The 20,868-nt window shown below is 37.8% G+C and overlaps 2 protein-coding genes across 2 annotated transcripts in view; both read left to right on the top strand.

The window, feature by feature from the left end:
• Nucleotides 1-20,868, top strand: part of LOC115077831 (olfactory receptor 5V1-like) — a 284,159-nt gene that overhangs the window by 221,754 nt on the left and 41,537 nt on the right. The gene's annotated exons all lie outside the window — the stretch shown is intronic.
• Nucleotides 2,960-20,868, top strand: part of LOC115077298 (olfactory receptor 507-like) — a 31,428-nt gene continuing 13,519 nt past the window's right edge. Inside the window, exons 1-5 of the mRNA XM_029579589.1 lie at nucleotides 2,960-3,029; nucleotides 3,901-4,048; nucleotides 12,084-12,100; nucleotides 16,396-16,854; nucleotides 18,173-18,226. Coding sequence (XP_029435449.1) covers nucleotides 2,960-3,029; nucleotides 3,901-4,048; nucleotides 12,084-12,100; nucleotides 16,396-16,854; nucleotides 18,173-18,226 — 748 coding nt within the window. The remainder of the gene's footprint in view (nucleotides 3,030-3,900; nucleotides 4,049-12,083; nucleotides 12,101-16,395; nucleotides 16,855-18,172; nucleotides 18,227-20,868) is intronic.

Raw genomic sequence — 20,868 nt, 5'->3', positions numbered from 1 at the left:
GAGATTGCTAGTACGACTCAAAAGATGGATAGAAATTGTGTAAAATTGACCACCATAGCAAATAACATATTGTACTTAAAAAACATGGATGGCTTGACTGAGTATCTTGAGCATCAACAATAAGCTCTGACAACTGGACTAATCCAAGGAAATTCTACTGTTGATCAGGATATGCAACATGACATTGAGGTTTCTACCCAATTTTCTTGCTTAATTTATAATTTGGATTTAAAATGGAAAACAAACATTAGAAAGCATTTGGAGGAAAAATATGTATCACACCAGTTGAGTCAACATTTGGTCATCCCACAAGGTTTGTGCAAGCTTTTGAAAGAAAAGGAATTATTATTAACTATTTACATGGTCTCTGTGTTATATGTATATATTTTGTTTAGAATGATAAACCTTAACATTTTGTGACGTGGGAAAATAATCGAAGGACAGGATTTCCAATTTTTATATTTATATATTTTTATATCCCTTTTTTTTATTTTGGAGAGAAATACAGGGAGAAAAATCTCTCTCACTCACCTCTCCCTCTTACTATGATATGCAATTTTTATTAACGCTATCATGACAGGAATCAGAATTTAGAATTTTGCTAAGGAACTAGTGAAGAATGATTGATAGTTCACTATATTCATTCATGTGGATGCACTGTTGAATATGCCTCCAAAGTTAGATGGATACGTTTATTTGGCTAACTTTGCTATTTGGACAGTAACTAAATATGGACCTCTATATGTATAAGTGTGACTACCCAGACTGCCAAGCTAGGGAGGAGCATCCTCCTGCCCTTTTGAGTCAGTTCCAAACATGCAAACCCACAAAGGAAGAGCGCACACCAAAAACAACCATTGCTCGGGGTTTCATTTTGTCCATTGATCAACTGCTTCCATCACCACTGCAGGGCTTCCCCCCCCCCCCCCCCCACACTCACACACACAAGCACATACACACACACATGCACTCACCATAGAACAGGATCACTACCTCATCCCTGGTCAACAGAACAAGCTGATTCCGTTCTGGTTTTACCGTTTTGCATGTGTAAACTTGTAGTTCTGATTTTTTGCATTGATGTCATTAAGAAAATCTGAATTACAAATCCACAGGCAGAACCAGGAATACAGGAGGACCTTGCAAGACTGGAAGATTGGGCATCCAAATGGCAGATGAAATTTAATGTGGACAAGTGCAAGGTGTTGCATATAGGGAAAAATAACCCTTGCTGTAGTTACATGATGTTAGGTTCCATATTAGGAGCTACCACCCAGGAAAGAGATCTAGGCATCATAGTGGATAATACTTTAAAATCATCGGTTCAGTGTGCTGTGGAAGTCAAAAAAGCAAACAGAATGTTAGGAATTATTAGGAAGGGAACGGTTAATAAAATGGAAAATGTCATAATGCCTCTATATCACTCCATGGTGAGACCGCACCTTGAATACTGTGTACAGTTCTGGTCACTGCATCTCAAAAAAGATATAATTGTGATGGAGAAGGTACAGAGAAGGGCAACCAAAATGATAAAGGGGATGGAACAGCTCCCCTATGAGGAAAGGCTGAAGAGGTTAGGGTTGTTCAGCTTGGAGAAGAGATGGCTGAGGGGGGATATGATAGAGGTCTTTAAGATCATGAGAGGTCTTGAACGAGTAGATGTGACTCGGTTATTTACATTTTAAAATAATAGAAGGACTATGGGGCATTCCATGAAGTTAGCAAGTAGCACATTTAAGACTAATTGAAGAAAATCTTTTTTACTCAACGTACAATAAAGCTCTCAAATTTGTTGCCAGAGGATGTGGTTAGTGCAGTTAGTGTAGCTGGGTTCAAAAATGGTTTGGATAAGTTCTTGGAGGAGAAGTCCATTAATGGCTATTAATCAAGTTTAGTTAGGGAATAGCCACTGCTATTAATTGCATCAGTAGCATGGGATCTTCTTAGTGTTTGGGTAATTGCCAGGTTCTTGTGGCCTGGTTTGGCCTCTGTTGGAAACAGGATGCTGGGCTTGATGGACCCTTGGTCTGACCCAGCATGGCAATTTCTTATGTTCTTATAGAAGAGCTTATCCAGTTGACCTTGAATGAATAGGCTGTTCCATCCCTGGTGCTCAGGATCTTAGGATGTGCTGTAATAGGCAAGAAAAGCATAGCCTGAAATACATTAATGCAAGGGTAATGGTGATTTTTTTTTTGTCTTGAGCTGATTTTCATTTTTATCATAATTTCCATAAGGAGGAAGGCTTATATGATCACTGTCTGAGCATCTGTCAATGTGTGTGTCTGTTCCCCACTAATACTTTCCTATTCAGTGTTCTATCCATACCATGTACTATCCATACATACTGATTGTCAGAGAATTTCAGATAGGACATGAGGATTCTGACAGAGGAAGTTTTTTGTGACTCACATTTTCCATGAATATATGTGCACAGTTATCTTTCTGTAATAAGATTTTGCATTTTACATTTGACCCACACAATTTTTGAGACATGTCAGGGGGTCCTTGAGGATAAAGAAGGATTTCCATAGGCAATCCATGCATTTCTCAAATTTGTATACACAATTACACCACCTAATAACTTCTTGCCAATTTTGGTAAGATAGCTTTTGTTCTGTAGGACACCAAGTTTTCAGGCTGCTGTTAGGATGCTGTTAGGGGAATTTTTTTTTAAGATCCACGCAGTCCAGCAATACATGAGCATAGCTGCCGCCTTCTAAAATCTTTTCGGTTTTGTGTTCCATCCATAATCAAGCTTTCTGCACATCATTGGTTCTAAGAGGATCAAAACAGGCTTGGATTTGAAATAAGTCCACATATTCCATGAAAACATGCATGAAATTATACCACCTGACGACTGTTTGGTTTTACATCCAGTTCACGGTATATTTTCAGGAGATGTGAGTATAGGAGCTTCATGAGTGTAATTGCTCCCAAAATGTCATAATGGATAATAATGGTGTGGGTTCATGTATCAGAGGCAGTGAACATTGCAGAAGTTGTTACACACAAAAGCACTGTGGCAGGTATATTCAAATTAAAAAGAGAGAGAGCGAGAGAGAGAAGTTAAGTGTGTGTGTGTGTGTGTGTCCTTGATAGTCTTGAGAAGTCCGTGTCCCTTCTATTTCTTTGAATATCATTGTTAAGTTTTATGGTTCTCATCTGCATTTGCATTCTTTCATGTAAAGCGGCCTTTTGAAGTGAAGATCTTTTGTTCCAGGTTGGAAGGGGATAAATTATATTCCTTTGACATTTCAAGAAGTCTAGATAGATGACTGGAATCAATAAGTCTGATAATTCAAGGTTCAGCAATAGTGCAACACAATCCAGAAAATCATTGGGCCTAGTTATATCAGGTTCAGGCAGGCCTACTGAATTACCTTGTGGGAATGCTATAATACTAACAATGAGAAGGGGATTTTCTTTGGAGGGAATCCACATATTCCACATACAACTATACCACCTAATAACTTTTTGACTTAGTATCTGATCCTTTCCAAATTTTCAGGAAATGTAAGAGGTTTGATAGACGATGATAGAGTTATATAATCCAAGAAAATGTGTTCCTAATAATGCCACTTAGCAACTTTTGTTATTTGAAACCAATTCACATCAAATGTTCAAGAAATCTCAGTGGTAACAAGAGACGTTGGATGTAAGCATCTTTCCTTGTATCCATGTAGACATGTATATGCAAATTTGTGCATGTTCTAGAAATGAGGCCACATAAGTTCTGTTTGGAGATCGTGATGCCATATCATTGTCTACATTTGCCAATTTCAGTAAAGGTTTGATATCTCAGAAAGACAATCAGCAGAATATACTGGTGTTTCCTTCTAGCAGTATACAAGGTTACAGTATATCAGAAATTCATTCTATTTCTCTTTATTTCTGCAGATACTGTACTAAGGTTTGGAAACAGTGATGGATATAGGGAACCACACCAGAGTGAAATATTTCATCCTGTTGTGGTTTCCAGCTCTTCGCCCAATGCAAGTCCTACTTTTCCTGGTTCTCTTGGTTCTGTACTCAATAACATTAACAGGTAACATCATAATCATTCTATTGATATGGAAAGATTACAGACTCCAAACCCCTATGTACTTCTTCCTCATCAACCTGTCCTTTCTGGAGATTTCTTTTACAACTATCACTGTCCCAAAAATGTTGCAGAACCTGGCCACAGGCAATAAAGCTATTTCCTTTTCTGCATGCATTACCCAATGCTACTTTTATTTCTTTCTGGGAACTACTGAACTTTTCCTTCTAATGGCCATGTCCATTGATAGATACATGGCCATCTGTCAACCACTGCGTTATAGCACTATAATGAACCATCGAATTTGCTGCCTTCTTGCCATTGGTTCCTGGGTTGGGGGGTTCCTGGATACTATCCTACAGACCATACTGATTTCCCAGTTACCTTTTTGTGGCCCCAATGTTATTAACCATTTCTTCTGTGATATAGGCCCTCTATTGAAATTGGCCTGTGCAAAAACAGGTCTCATTGAGCTTATTGACCTGATTATGGCTCTTGCAGTAGTCTTAAGTTCACTAGTGATAACAGTCTTATCCTACATTTATATCACATTTGCAATCCTACGGATCCAGTGTACCCAGGGGCGATGGAAAGCCTTCAACACCTGTGCTTCCCATATCACCGTGGTAATGATAATTTATGGAAGCTCCTTGTTTAGTTGCTTTCAGCCTTCAAAGAATTCTTCACTGGACCTCAACAGAATAGCTGCCATGCTGACCACTGTTATCACTCCTCTACTGAACCCCTTCATTTACAGTCTACGAAATGAGAAGGTCAAAGACGTCTTTAAAGAATCAATAAGTTGTCAAAAACAAATCTGAGGCAAAGAGAATTTAGAGAACACAATTTGGAACTGATCAAAGATAAAGATATTATAATCTCTAAGGAAGCTCTTTATTTTCAGATGTTCAATGTTACATAATAGCTTGCCGTGGAATTAATAACTATAACCTACAATAGGTATTCTAAAACAGAGATAAGCAAAATAACCATTGTCAGTAATATTAATGCCTTTAATCAAGGAATTTGCTTAAGGAAGGTGTTTATTAGAATGGGATATTCTCTGACAGAAGAACTGGCTGAAAAAAAAATTGCTGGTCATGTTCTTGAAAGTTCTGGAAGAAAACTAGCTAATTTAGGGGACAATTTCCCCACATACTTTACATTAAATTTCAAAGTGGAAATCACATACATACACACATTAACTCACCTTGAGTATGCTATCAGCTTTTAATGTGCCTTAACACCTACATTAATGCTAACACTCTTTAGTAAATGTCACCTGCTTTTGAAGAACATGACGAGGAAAAAAAGAGAGAGAGGAAAGCATCTGAAACCATTAAAAAATAGTCAAGATCTGAAAACAAGCGTGAAACAAAGACAAAAACTAGGTGGATGGGCAGACTTTATGGGTTCATATGTGTTGTTTTTTTTTCCAGTCATCATGTTTCTAAAACCAAACAGAAAAATAATACAGAAAAAACAATGAAAAACAGCCGCCGACCTTCGTAAAAAAGATAGCACTTGATGGTTATGATTGCTAACTTTGGTAAAATATAACCAGAAAATCAGTGTAAAAAAATAGCTCCTAGTAAGATAATTAATGGGGGCATGCAATAATATCAGCAATGTCGGTATAGAAGGTCTTCTTGAATCTGTAAACTGTTACCCTGTAAAATGAATTGTACAAAGTGAAGTGGAATAAATTGTAACGTGGCAAAAAATGTGAAAATTAACCTTCACTAACAACAAATAATAAAAAAGAGCAAAGAAGGAAAAAACATGGGGGCACTTGTCTATTGTTTTATTAATGTAATTGAGAAATTTCAACTAGCTAATTAGAGGGGAACCATCTTCCATTGTCTAGCAGGTACTCTTTGATGTTATTCACCTCCAAAGACATACATAGAAACATACATAGAAATGACAGCAGAAGAAGATCAGACGGCCCATCCGGTCTGCCCAGTAAGCTTTGCACTTTTTATTTTTTTTTTCTCATACTTCTGTTAGTCTTGGCTCTTAGTAACCTTTTGGTTCAATTTCCCTTCCACCCCCACCATTAATGTAGAGAGCAGTGTTGGAACTGCATCTAAGTGAAATATCTAGCTTAGTTAGGGGAAGTAACCACCGCAATAAGCAAGCTACACCCATGCTTATTTGTTTACCCAGACTATGTAATTCAGTCCATGTTGGTTGTTGTCTGTATATAGATCCACTTTTCTTTATTCCCTCTGCTGTTGAAGCAGAGAGCTATGCTGGATATGTATTGAAAGTGAAGTATCAGGCTTATTTGGTTTGGGGTAGTAACTGCCGTAACAAGCAAGCTACTTCCTGTTTTTTGTGAATGCAAATCTTTTTCCACATTTCCTCTTGCCGTTTAAGCTTAGAGAATTGTTGGAGTCACATTAACCGTATGTATGTTTATTGAATAAGGGTATTATCTCCAGGCAGTAGCCTTCATTCCCGCGAGCCACCCACTCATCATTCATGTCCTCTTGACTTTATGGATCCACAGTGTTTATCCCACGCTCCTTTGAAGTCCTTCACAGTTCTGGTCTTCACCACTTCCTCCGGAAGGGCATTCCAGGCATCCACCACCCTCTCCATGAAGAAATACTTCCTGACATTGGTTCTGAGTCTTCCTCCCTGGAGTTTCAAATCGTGACCCCTGGTTCTGCTGGGTTTTTTTTTCCGACGGAAAAGGTTTGTCGTTGTCTTTGGATCATTAAAACCTTTCAAGTATCTGAAAGTCTGTATCATATCACCTCTGCTCCATGAACGGCATCACCTTTTAAAATATTTATTTATTTATTTATTTATTTATATATATACCGTCGTTCCAGAGTAAGATCACAACGGTTTACAAAATCATCGTTCATATTCTTGTTTAACAATCACATTCTGAGCTAGCATTCATAATCTAGTTCAAAAACACGGCGGATATATTTTCTAATTCATGTTCGTACATATTCTTGGTCAACATGACAGATTTATAGTCTTCATCTTTGTGCAATTTTCAAAGTCCGCATTACAGCCAGTACAAATTCTAATTCAACTACCTATACACTTTAAATCAATTATTACTTATTGTTCATTTCACTACCATTTTCTCTTGTATTGATGGTGGGGTTTTCAGTTTATTGGCATTTAATGTTAAAATGCAAGCTTTTCTAAAGAAAGCAACCATTTTCATGATGTTATCATAACTATTGGAATAATATTGTGAAGTAGGATAACTACACACTGTGAATAGTTATTAGGTGTCAAACGAAGTACAATTAATGATCATGTTGGTTGGTTTTAGATGTTGAATATGTGGTTTGGGTATGAATGAGTAGTGTGTGTATGGAGGGTAACGCATGGGATATGGAGTTTTTATGTATAGGTTAATACTGCTGAGATAGGTGTTCCTATGTATTAGGAGAGGTTGAAATTTTGTATGAATATATTTAATAAAACAATTTTTTGTGTAGATTTACATGTTGTAGGCCCTCTGGTTGTGGTTATATTGTATAGCTTTTCTAAAGAGCCATGTTTTCAGTTCCATTTGAAATTCTTTTATCACTTATCTGGCATAATGACAGGAAGAGAGTTCTGCAATTTGGGACCTGCTATGGAAAAAAATTGGCATTATGGCTGTGCGATAGCTCTTCGCAGACAGGCTAATCCAGCCCACTCTCCACCCTAACTTCTCCTATTTTTGGAATTTGCATCGCACCATACGATATGGTGTGATCACATGCGGTAAACACGTTTTCACATGTGTTAAGGGCTTATCGCATGCGTTAAAGGCCTATTGCATGCGAAAACGGGGCTTTTCGCATGCAATAAGCCCTTAACGCATGCGAAAACGCCTTACTGCATTTTGAAAAATGACCCCCTTAGATTGTATCATTGTCCCCCATTGGACTCAAAAGCCCTTTGACCCAGACCCTATGCTTGATGCTTTTATTTTTGCTTCTCCTCCTGTAGACCTCAATTATTCAGTCAACTGCGGTTCATCATTTTATAAGGACAACATTCAAATGATTTTATCCAGGTAAAATTGGGGATTGAAAAGCTCCTTCCCTCCTCTGCAAGATAAAATGTACTTTTATCTGTGCCAAAACTGGGATGCTTGGGGGTGGGGAGGGCACACGGAGATTTTCATTTTAGATCCTCTTGTCTGGTTCCCAGTGCGGGCTTTGTCCCTGGTGAAAAGGAAGTTTCAAATTCCCTGGGCAGTAATATAATCGTGCGGCCCCAGCAGGAAGTTCTCGTTTGAAAGGCCCTTGCAAGCCCAATGTCTGGTCCTTATGACAGCCCCTATGAGAACACAGGGGCTGTCCGACTCCCCAGTTAGACCCTTCGGGAGTGATTTTAAATGGCTGAAGGTTCGCGTGCACCCTTTTATTTCTGAAGATGGCAGATCGGGGGGGGGGAGGGGGGAGGAGGCGGGGAATGGTAAAACAGCACAAACGCTTTAAAAAAAATGAAAGGTGGGATGTTGTTTCTTCCCCTGATCTTGATTTCTCCTCTCCCCCCCCCCCCCCCCCACTCCCCGGAAACACCTATTTATATCCTGGGGTAAAAGAAGGCAGAATGATTACAATTAGTCTTTCTGAAGGAAATGCAATCGCACCGTGCACTTTCCCTTCCTGACCTAACTCCCCTCCCCCCCTCCCCCAGTGATGGAAAAATACATTACAGCAAATTAGATGAAAAGGTGCATCTTGTTGTGCCACATATGGTAACAATTCTTTAAGTGTAGCCACTACGATCTCTTTGATAGTTTCTAAATATCCCAATAATGCAATTTGTACAAATATAGCTCAGACCCATCCATAGGTGCCAGCTGTGTGGGTGCACTGTGTGGGGCAGATTTTAAAACCTGCGCGCCGGCGCAGATTTGTTCGCACAACCCGGTGCAAACAAACCTACGCCCGTTTTTATAACATGCGCATGCAGCCGCGCGCATGTCATAAAATCCAGGGTCGGCGCGCGCAAGGGAGTGCACAATTGTGCAACTTGCGCGCGCCGAGCCGCGTAGCCTGTCTCCGTTCTCTCCACCCCTCCCCGAACCTTCCCCTCCCTTCCCCTACCTAACCCGCCCCCCAGCCCTGCCTAGAACCCCTCCCTTACCTTTGTTGAAGAAGTTACGCCGGCCGACGGCTGGCCCGCGATCCTGGGCACAATAGCAAATGGCCACTGTGCCTGGAGGCTCAGGCCACGCCCCACCCCGACCCCGGACTGCCCATGCCCCGCCCCTTTTTGAAAGCCCCAGGACATACATGCGTCCTTGGGCTTGCGTGCATTGCCGAGCCTATGCAAGATAGGCTCAATGCGTGCAGGGGCAGGCAGGGACAGCTTTTTGGGGGTTACGCACGTATCTTACACGCGTAACCCTTTGAAAATTTGCCCCTGTGTGTTTGAACTCCCACAATATTGAGCAAAGTCCTTCACTGTGTCTGGGATGGTGGTGGGGTGGGGATAGGGATTTGTAGTTGGTTTAGTAGCCCCCAATCATTTTGAAAAGGTTCCTATGGGTATATCCATATTTGGTAGCCTGACAAACATCACCTATCATGCTCCTCATGACTGCCTGCTGTAAGGCACACATTCCAGACATTTTGGTAAAATGCAGTTAGCTTGAAATACATGGGGGGGATGTATTTGATGTTAAAGTCGGGGTTTTTGTTTCTCTGTTGGAGCTTGATTGAAATAAAGACCAGAAGGAATAATGGTGCAAAAATGTTTTAGGAAGTTTATAAGAGCTGTGCAAAATTAGTTTACAATGGTTAGTTGAACTCTCAATTTGTATATACGCAACTGTGCTAAATTCGGGCAAAGGGTTTTGTTATCCTCTGTAGCCACCTGCTGGAAATTGTAAGAATAGTGGCCATGAATAGATAAGGATAACTTTATAATGTCTAAACAAAATTTTTAAAAAATCCTCAGAACTATTTGCTTTAAATTTAATAATCGAAGGGGAACCAATTCTTTTTCTCAAGAGCCACAACCTGGTCTGGTTTTCAGGATGTCCATAATGAATGTGCATGAGTTATATTTGCATTCAATGGAGGCAGTCCATATAAATCTCTCATGCATATTCATTGCAGATAGCCTGAAAACCATGCCAGTTTGTGGCTGTTGAGAATCAGAGTTGGCCACCCTGTTATAGTCCAAGTCAAAGTCCAAGTCTATCTCTCTCTCTCTCTCTCTCATGTGTCTGGGATCATTAAAAATGGTCCCCCAGTGGTTGAATGCAGGAAATACAACAGGTCTGGCACTTATCGCAGAATCTGAAATGGTATCGCAATTTGCGCTAACTTAGCTCTTCGCACAGGTAATTAGCGATAAATGCTATATTAGCATAAAACATGCCCCTTTTGCTATCGCATGCGGTACTTACCGCATTTTGATAAATCCAGGCCTAAGTTGGCTTAAAGGACACACGCAAGGAGCAAAGAAGTGATGAGGCCAACCATAAATAATGTATATAAATCAAGAGGATGGAGCAGATAAACTTCAATGTCCACCAAATATGTTCATGAAATCCAGACGGATGTATTTAAAAAAAACAAACAAAAAAAACTTTACAATGTGTCGAAAGTCAGTATCACTTCCATGCAGGTGAACAGTCCCCCGATACAGGCCACGTTTCTTGAAAACTGCATTGGGAGGAACCTTGCATCGGTATTTCATAAAACATTTACCAAATGAAGAAGACTGGCTGACATCTTTTGTTAGAGTTCTGATAGTTTGGCACTCTCACTCATGAAGCACAAGAACTCTAATAAGAGTAGTCTTAATTTGAAAAATGTTTTTTTGAAATACTGATGTAAGGTCCCTTCCAATGCAGTTTCCATGAAACATGGTCCACGTTGGTTTACAGGTTCACGCTCTTAACTGGTCATACACGTGACCTAATCAGATTAATCCATACTTAGGAATAAAATTCAATGGAAACATTTTAAGCATGACCATTTGGAAAATCAGAAATAATGTCCCCACTTAAAGTTAAAATTCAGCCCATTTGATTGTAAACTGTTGAACTCATAGATCTATTCTTGTTCTCTTTGATTTAAAATTTTATCTCGATCTCCTCCACGTGGAAGTTGCCCCCGAAACAGTTTCCCTTTGTTTACCAGACCATGCAGCAGAATGATACAAAACCCAACAAGGAACTCTCAGCTGAAAGATTGTCGTGACCTACAGAAAAAAAAAAAAAAAAAAGGAGGACCTAAATCAGGCCCTCATAAAAGTAAAAGTATAAACAGTTGTTTTAATAATAACAATAAAAATATATTTTTTAAAATTTATATTTTGCCTAGCATGACACTTCAGATGGATTACATTCAGGAACTGTAGGTATGACCATAGTGGTTCATGTCCAGGGCGACAAGCAGAGCTGGTCCTTGTTTTTCCCTCTTTCATGCATGGAGATGTAATCCTACTTTTCCTAGAGAACTCAACAGGGAAATCAAGACTACATCCCCATATATGCAGCAAGATAAAACTCATATTGGCTCAGCATGTCCATGGAGCTATTGGGTAATTTTAGCTTTAAGGAAAAGCACCTTCAATTTTAAGAAATGGACCCTTTAAATTGACCAGTGAACAATAAAGCCCATGTTTATGAAAGACACAAAATATCTTTGTCCCCTCAGTAAAAGGGCCAAATTGCCTATGGAGAAAGTGCCTGCAGAGATTTGTACTTGCTTTTACTGTGTAAGTACTTACGTTTACCTTCAAAACTACTGCATGTTGTTGCATTGCCTGCTCTATTCCTGCTACAGAGAATGCCTCCACTCTCAATGCAAAGTTGTATTTTCCTAAAAATCCAGGTGGTACTACTGCGTCCTGGGATTTCTTTTAACAAGTCCATCTGACGTAATCCTCCATAGAGAGTAATTAAACTTTCAAAGACAAATAAATCGTTACCGAAGCCCAAGAGGAAAACGAGCTATAAAAAAAAAGAAAGAGAACGTGCAGATTCCTTTATAAGTGAATACGTGAAACGCTCTAGAAACCTCCTGTGTTCCCTCCTCATCTCTTCCAGTGTGGATGCATTTGCAGGTACGCTTGTGTTGGGAAATCATGAAAGTGTTAACTATGTCCTAATGTACCTTTCTCTACCTGATATTACAGTGTTTGATTTTTATTTAAAAAGATAGGCCTCTCAAGTTATTCCCATTACAGTTTCTTAAAAATGAGTGAAAATAACCATAATATGAAATTTTAGGGTAACCTTCATCTAAACAAACCCCATGTCATCATGAAACTGTTGTCTCATTGTTCTTTCTTTAATCATATACCTAAGGTTTAAGAATGTTTGGGCTAGAATTAATATAGGAAAATAACATTAGAATTATGGTCCAAAATACACTGTAATGCGTGTTAAAACTCAAGAACAGACATCCAGTTTAGGTTGATATGGGGCTTTGTCGGCAATGATAATACTGACTGATATGTTGAATGGTTGCTGTATGTATGAAAAAGCCCTAAAAAATTTGATTAACTTACACTATATAAGCTAGCTTGAACCTGAGGTCTTAGAAGTTTATCGGTGTCAATCTTGATGAATAGTAAGAGGGTACATGTCCAGGCAAAATATATGATTTCAGAATGTCACACTGATTGAATTAAGAATCTAGGAGTTGTCTATACTCTTTAGTTTTGGAGATGACAATGAATAAAAAATTTTGAGTTCATTTTGAAAAAGCTGCAGGAGCTAAAAACTGGATGGTCCCTGCTTTAAATATCATGGTGGGGCAGACTAGACAAATCAAAATGTCTATAGCACCTGCGATTAAATATTTACATTCAGTAGGTTGGCAGATTGTCTTTTCTCTCTCGTGTTATGCCTGTTGACAAAACGAAATCAAAATTTTTCTGGATGAAAAAAAAAATTTGCATAGCCTTAAGGACTTTGAAATAACCAAAGCAAAAAGGAGAAGTAAACTTACCAAATTTTCTCTCTTACCATTATGCTTATATTAAGAGACAGTGTAGTCAAAGGGAATATTTATTTATTTATTTTATTTATTTAAGTTTTTTATATACCAACATTCAAGACAGAAGTCCCATCATGCTGGTTCACAAGAAACAGGGGTGCAAATATAACAAACTTTACAATTTGAACAATAGTGCAGAAAAGCAGTTACATATAACAAGGAGTCTTATGGAGAATATGGAGTCTTGAACAACTCTTAGATCAAGGGAAGTTGTTAAGTCTTTTCTAAATTTCAGCATGCATATGATCTGGAAAGTAAATACTATTATAATTGGATTCAACTCAGTCATTTGCATGAATGGCATATTAAATTTGCAGGAGATAAAATTGGAACCAAATCGCATAAAGCTTTCTATCAAGTTACAGTCATCACCCACAAGAGCTTCTGAAGTTTGTAAGATTTTAAGTAATGGCCTTAAATCTTCCCCAGCGGAAACTGGAAAATGTGTGGGGAAAAGATGTATAGTGGGGGATATCCTAGAACTGCAGGAATGGGAAGAACATTGGAAATATTTGATGAAAACATCCCTGTCAGCTTCATTGACTCAATTTCTGCATTTTATAGCTCCTAGAGCCATTTGTTGAAAGTGTTTAAAATAACAAAAGGTGGTAATAAATATTGGTTCTGTGACATGGATGTGGACACATCTTCACACATGCAATTTCAGAATTTTACTGTGACATTATTTACAACTTTTGGGAAGCCATTTTGGTTACTCATTAAAAATCTATTTCTTATAACTGGTGTGATTTAATATTCTTTCATCGAAATCCATTACCATATAACTATGTATATGAAACCAAAGGAAAAATTATTGGTCATCCTTCTATCATTTGCACTAAAGATAACTCATAGGAACTGGAAACAAGGTGATCTTATTATTGAGCATGCATGGTAGAATTTGGTACGTGCAACATGCACGTATGAGGTGGTGGCAGCTGAAAAAAATAAAATCTAGCTCTCTCATTTCAAATGCACCAAATATACCCTCTCATTTATCAAAATTTGCTAAGGCATTTTCGCATGCGCTAAGGGCTTATCGTATGCGAAAAGCACCGTTAACACATGCAATAAGCCCTTAACGCATGCGAAAACGCCTTTAACGCATGCAATAGCACCATATCGTATGGTGCGATGCAAATCTGAAAAACAGGAGTTAGGGGTGGGAGTGTAGTGTTCTCTCAACCTAGCTTGATGTTACCCAAGTAGAGAGTCCATCAAGCTAGGTTGAGAGAACATTGCACAAATTTCATCTTTGGGTGAGTTTCCGCACTCCGAGGGTCATCAAATGTTCAAAAGAGAGCACTGTTCTGTTCGTATGTCTCACATTGAATGTCAAAGTGGCCCCTAACCCCTACACTAATACCTAAACCTCACCTCGAATTACTAGGTGGGCCTCCCAAAGAGATATAAATACCTATCTAGGATGTTGGAATCATGGCTAGGTGCTCACTTTCTCTCTCTCTCTCTCTCTCTCCCCCCCCTGATAGCAAACATGGGGAACTCCATATTACCATAAAACACACCCTTTTTCCCATCACATGCAATATTTACCACATTTTGATAAATCCAGGCCATAGTACCAAACAAGCATTCAGCATTTGATACAGTTTTTCTCTCTTTATGAAACAGATTTCTTTGTAAAAGTAGCACCATAAATTAAATATATATATAAGGACCATCTGTTCATATATTCTAAAAAGGTATCAACCTTCATAACACATTGGGTCATGTATAGCCATAGGTCTATGAGTTCAAAATCATTTTCCTTTCAGTTATTTATACTTTTAAATTGCAAACAAAAAGCAAAAAGTGACTTCCCTTTTAACTCAATCAGTTGCCAGAAATGATATCATGTTTCATACTATCTTTCAGGGGCATTATATGTAATATGCTCTCAAAAATATCTATGCCACAACTTCACATCATCTCACAAAACAATTATGTTCTTTCATCAGCGTTCTCAAGTTGTAGTGGCTGCTTTAGTCTTAATTGTAATACAAAACATGATATCATGTCAGACAATTGCTTGAATGAAAATAATAAATAACTAAAAGGAAAATAATTTAGTGCAACACATGGACCTATAATTATACAATACTCAGTGCGTTGTAAAGGTTGATACCTTTTGCGATTGCATGCATGGTTTTAGGATGGTTCTTAAATCAATTTAATTGATTGTGTTGCTTGATAAACAAAATATTTGTTGCATAAAAAGAAAAAAATACACAAAATGCTGTGTGCTTGTTTGAAACACAATAGAGTTACACTCTGATAGCATAGGCAGATATATCAGTGAGTTCCTGTGCAATCGATAAGTTGAATTTGGACCATAGCTTATGTACTTTTAGAATTGTTAGCTTTTAATTGCTTAACTTTATGAAGTAATCATGATTGTTTCTTTTTATTCTTGAATTGTCTTTAGTTCTTTTTTTCTAATGACTTTTGTTTATTTTAAAATTTACTTGCAAAATATGATAAAATAAATTGAAAATTAAAAAAAAAAAAGCCATACTTATGATGAACCAGTAGGGGTAATTCTGGCAATATGCCCTCTGATTCATTATAAAACCTAAAGTTGAACATGGGGTTAGGAGGCCACTCTTCTTTGTGAAGCAGCATAAAAGTGTTATTATTATTATTATGTTATTATTATTATTATTTTGTGTTTCCTCACCACTTGTTAATTGTAAACCGACATGATGCAATATTCTTCGTCAATGCCGGCATAGAAAAACTTAAAATAAATAAAATAAATAAATGAAAGAAAAGGCACATCGGGATGCAAAGGGATATATTTCTCCAAAATAACTGTTTGTGTTGACAGATCCATGAATGCTGTTTCCCATTATTGATACAAATCATAATATTTTATTTTCTAAGATATGGAGAAGAAAAATCAAACCCACGTCCAAGAATTCATCCTCCAGGGGTTCACCAGTCTCCAAGAGGACCCTTTTTTTCTTACCTTTATATTTTTCTTTCTCTACATTTTCATTATTGCAGAAAACATGATTATCATTGTGGTGGTTAGGGCAGACCCACACCTCCACACCCCGATGTATATCTTCCTGGGCAACTTCTCCTTCTTGGAAATCTGTTACATCACTACAACAGTTCCCAAAATGCTCTTCAACTTAATAACACACAGCAAAATCATTTCTTTCACTGACTGTATTTGCCAACTCTATATTTTCCTATCGCTGGGAGCCACCGAGGATCTCCTTTTAGCAGTTATGACTTATGATAGGTATTTAGCAATCTGCAAGCCTCTCCATTATCCTACCATGATGAATGGTAAGGTTTGCTTTCAGCTAATCATTACTGTTTGGATAATTGGATTTCTTTCTCCTTTAGCACCAGCAGTTTTTGTGTCCCAGCTCCTGTTCTGTGATCAGAATGTTATCAACCATTTTGTTTGTGATATCCCTCCAATGTTGCAGCTGTCATGCTCAGACACTCAACTTACTGAGACAGTTACTTCTGGAATTGCCACAGTGGTGATGATGAGCTCCATTATGGTCATCGTGGTCACCTATGCTTGGATCGTACTGACCATCATAAAGATCCCGTCTAACAAAGGGCGATGGAAGACTTTTTCTACCATAGCCTCACACCTTACTGTGGTTGTGATTTATTTTGGGGCAGGAATCTTCATGTTTGTTGGACCAACATCCCAACATGCCCCAGATCAGAGTAAAGCAGCGGTTCTGTTTTATGCGATTCTCATCCCAATGATGAACCCCATCATCTACAGTTTAAGAAACAAAGATGTCAAAGAGGCAGCAAGGAAACTGTGTGCCAGCATTTCCATTTGTAAAGTCTTCCCCAAATAGACTTTCCTTTCTGTTGTAGATTTTCTTTCTTCTAATTATCTTGCATCCTTGTGAAGCAACAGGTAAACTGTATTACAACTTTTTCTTGTAAAACAATTAAATTATTACATTTTTAAGTTAATAAGCTTCTTCCATTTTTTCTTCCTTTTAAGGGGAGATCATACCCTATGATCTCCCCTTAAATATATCACTGGGTAACAATGAAAGTGTTACTGACTTAAAAAGGTCCTACTCTGTAGTATCTTGATGTGCTGAACACGAATATGACCATGAAAAGTTTTTATTGGCTCTCGTTTTGAAGATATTTAATATAGCTCACTTTCTTTGTTTAGTCATGTAAATTTATCCAGTAGGACTGTAAATAAGCCTAGAATGATGTAATATTGCATCATATTGCATAATACCATCATGCACACATCATCCAGAGTTTATTACATCATTTTCTGATGCAATGCAGTTCTACTGCCATGCTGCTGCTGAGTAAGCTGACGTCAGCAGTGTACTATATGAAGCCCAGTCAGAAAGGGTGAGCATTTGAAATATTCATGCTGGCTGACTACTGCTGGACACTCCGCAGAGATGCTTCCGAACAGGTGTACAAGAGACAAGCAAAGAAATATAAGACGTAGTCTATGACTTCATTTTTCAAATGGTATTAACCGTAGGTCTCCTACTATTGGCATACAATTCAAGATGTAATTATATTATTGCATATTACAAAAAAACTAGAGCCAATTTTGCATTTTCACAGTCACATTTGTGTTTATCACATGGAAATGTATAAGAATTGACTAATTTCATTTCCGTAACATGACTTTTGTGAAAATTTGTTGCCCTTATTCAGCAGGAGGGGAATCAGTTTTCTATATGCCTATGTATGTTGTGTCAGTATGTGGATCCAAATTCATCAATAATCAGATTCAAGCAAAATAATCAAACACCCTAGACCTCCTCTACTGTTTCCCATAGACAACCTCAATAACCTATATCAAACAGTATGCAAATGTAAGAAAAAAATAAGAAAAAATATATATATATATTAACAAGTTAATCCTTTAATTTACCATTTCTGCAATATACATATTCTTCAATAATAATACAATATCAAAAACAAAATACAAATATAACCTACTCGCCAATGCCATTCACTCTCCACACCAACCACACATATCACCTCTCAACACAAACCACACATCTCACATATTATTAAAAATTCAATACCCCAAAAAGACAATCCAAAAATGAATCCAAAAGAGGAAAAATATCATGAACACGTAACATATATTTTATGTCCACAGTGATGAACACATCAGCGAAGAAGTCCCCGGGTTCGATGTTGCTAAATGCCAAAGGTAATATCTTAAAGAAATGTTCTACCAGTTGGATTTCAAATGTTGTCCAATCTATAAAGTTTGCAGAGATTATGGACTTCCAAATGAGCCTCTAAATAGGTATCCAAATGCCAAACAGGTACACTTCCTTTCATTGTACAGAAACCTCCCAGTGCCAACTCAAAATCACCATGTCAGCGAGAAAAAGGAATCTGATGACTCCTCTTCCCCTCCTCTAGCTGTTCAAAGGCTCCCAGTGTCGGCTCAAAATCACCATGTCAGCCAGTAAAAGGAACCCAATGACTCCTCCCCTCCTCTGGCTGTTCAAAGACTCCTGAAGCTGCAGTGTTTCGGCACTAATGTGCCTGCATCAGGGGAACACAATTAAAACCTAAAAGCTATAAAAATTACATTAAAAGATCTTTAAAAATATCCTGTCCCTCCCAATACAGTTATTCCAAATGCACCCCTTACCATCACATCAAAACACCATCCATCCATCCAGAATCAACATGGTGAGTTGCATGGCGAATTACAAACCTTAAACCCTTATTCACCACCTACACTGTATAAAAAGACCCCCCCCCCACCCTGCAACCAATGAAAATGCACAAACAACCAACTGCATAAGAAGACTACACCCCTCTTCATTTAGGTATAACTACTGATTTGAAAGAGAACTCCCCAACAAATTATTCAATATACATCATAGACAAGAGGACCAGATAGAGAACAGACTTAACTCTGGTTTAGATATATCCACTGGATTGAAAAGGACCAGATAGAAAACAGCCATAACTTCTATCTAGATATATTTTTACTGACTTGAAAGAGAAGTCACAGACCTCTCAATGTGCATCATAAGCTAGGAGGACCAAATAGAGGACTGACCTAATTTCTATTGACTATATCTATTACTGAGAAACAGACATAAAAGAAAAGAAAAGGGAAAGCCATGAGCAATAAATGGACTCTTGTTTCTAAAAAAAAAGAGCATTCCACTCTAATTCCTTGTTCAATCCCTCAGGAAACACAGTATTCCATTTAAATATATAAGATTGTTCTTCCTGTATTAAAAATGTATTCAGGTCTCCACCCTGATCAAAAGGCTGCATTTTTTTTTCTAGAACCACAAATCTAAGATCAGAAACCCGGTGTCCCCTAGTCTGCCAGTGTTCCACACGTGGTGCATCTGTTTTGCCTCTTCTACTGCAACTTAGGTGCTCCAGTTTCCTGATTTTAATTGGTCTATTCGTCTTACCAATGAATGCCAAGTAAATAACTCCCACTGTTTCATGAGTAGTGAATGAATTTAATCTAAAGGGCCGGCAAGTAGGCAAATAAAAAAAAACAAACATTGGCATTGAATGACAAAATGTCACACACTGCAGTGTCCACACTCAAAAATGACCTTTCAAGCTATCATTCTCACTATTCCTCTGGCTTATATAATTGGAATGAACAGGTCTGTCTCTGAGGTTTCTCGCCCATTTTAGAGCAAAAATAGGACATTGTTGGAAAACTTGACATAGACATGAAACATCTGAATGCACTCTGATGCTACGTTGGCCCTTCCAAGTAATATGAGAAAAGGGCAAGACACAAATCAAATGTGCAGAGTCTGAGAGGGAAGAGGAATGTAACAGATATCAACTTGATTGTTGACTTTTTAAAAATCTTTTCCAGAGGACTAATATGCCGCCATACTGTTTTGTTTTTTTTTAATGTAAATAGATTAGGCTTTGTTTAATAGACTAAGATCTGAACTTGGAGTCTAAGACTACACTGATAGGATTATCTTCTATTTGGGAGTCAAAGGCTGCCAGCTGCTGAGCAAGATGGCATGGGACAGATGTGTATATAAAGGCTAAGTTCTGCAGTGTCAGGAGTCAGAAAGGTCAAGATTTGTCTCAACTGCCTCTTTAAAATGACCTGCAGTGTTAAGCAAGAAATAGAGTTCTATACTGAAAGCTAGAGAGTCTAACAGAAAGCAAGTTGTGAAGACTGGGCTTCTAACTTTACATAAATGATAGAAACGATGCACAAATGTTCTGCCTTGTCTCTGGGAAAAGGAAAAATGGTGAGTTGCTAACTCAAATAGCTAAATGAGGGAGACTGATAGTTTATTTGTGCTTAAATTCTCCTTTTGAAAAGACACACAAATAACCATTCCTGATTTATAGAACATTTAGTATGCTGCATGAATTTTTGAAATCATGTTTTCATGTTTGCCCTGCTATTAAAAACATGCATTTATTTAAAATGAATGTTTAAAATGCAATAAATGGATAATGGATTAATGGATAATGAATAAATTCCATTTGGATAAAAATGGATAATGAATAAATTCCAAATGGAATTAGCCATGAATGGCCTCCTATGATTAAATATAACACAAAAAAGTATCAGAAGAAATCTTGATTAAACCACACAGAAATGCCAAATAAAATAGAAAATAAGTAATCAATCATGAATGGACCATCATAACAAGCACTCCCGATTTTATACCTTCTTTGCTTTATATTTAAACATTGATCCAGTACCAACACCAGTCTTTTTTGACTTTTGTTTTTTGCAAATAATCTGGTCTCAAAATAGTCTTGTTTACTTACCTTTAAATTAATCCAATGTCCCAAATATAATCCCAACACGTGTGTTTCAAA

This window comes from Rhinatrema bivittatum, chromosome 16 (genome assembly GCF_901001135.1).
Source record: "Rhinatrema bivittatum chromosome 16, aRhiBiv1.1, whole genome shotgun sequence".
Taxonomy (NCBI): domain Eukaryota; kingdom Metazoa; phylum Chordata; class Amphibia; order Gymnophiona; family Rhinatrematidae; genus Rhinatrema; species Rhinatrema bivittatum.
The sequence above is the reverse complement of the archived record's forward strand: the minus strand, read 5'-3'. Positions and strand labels throughout refer to the sequence as shown.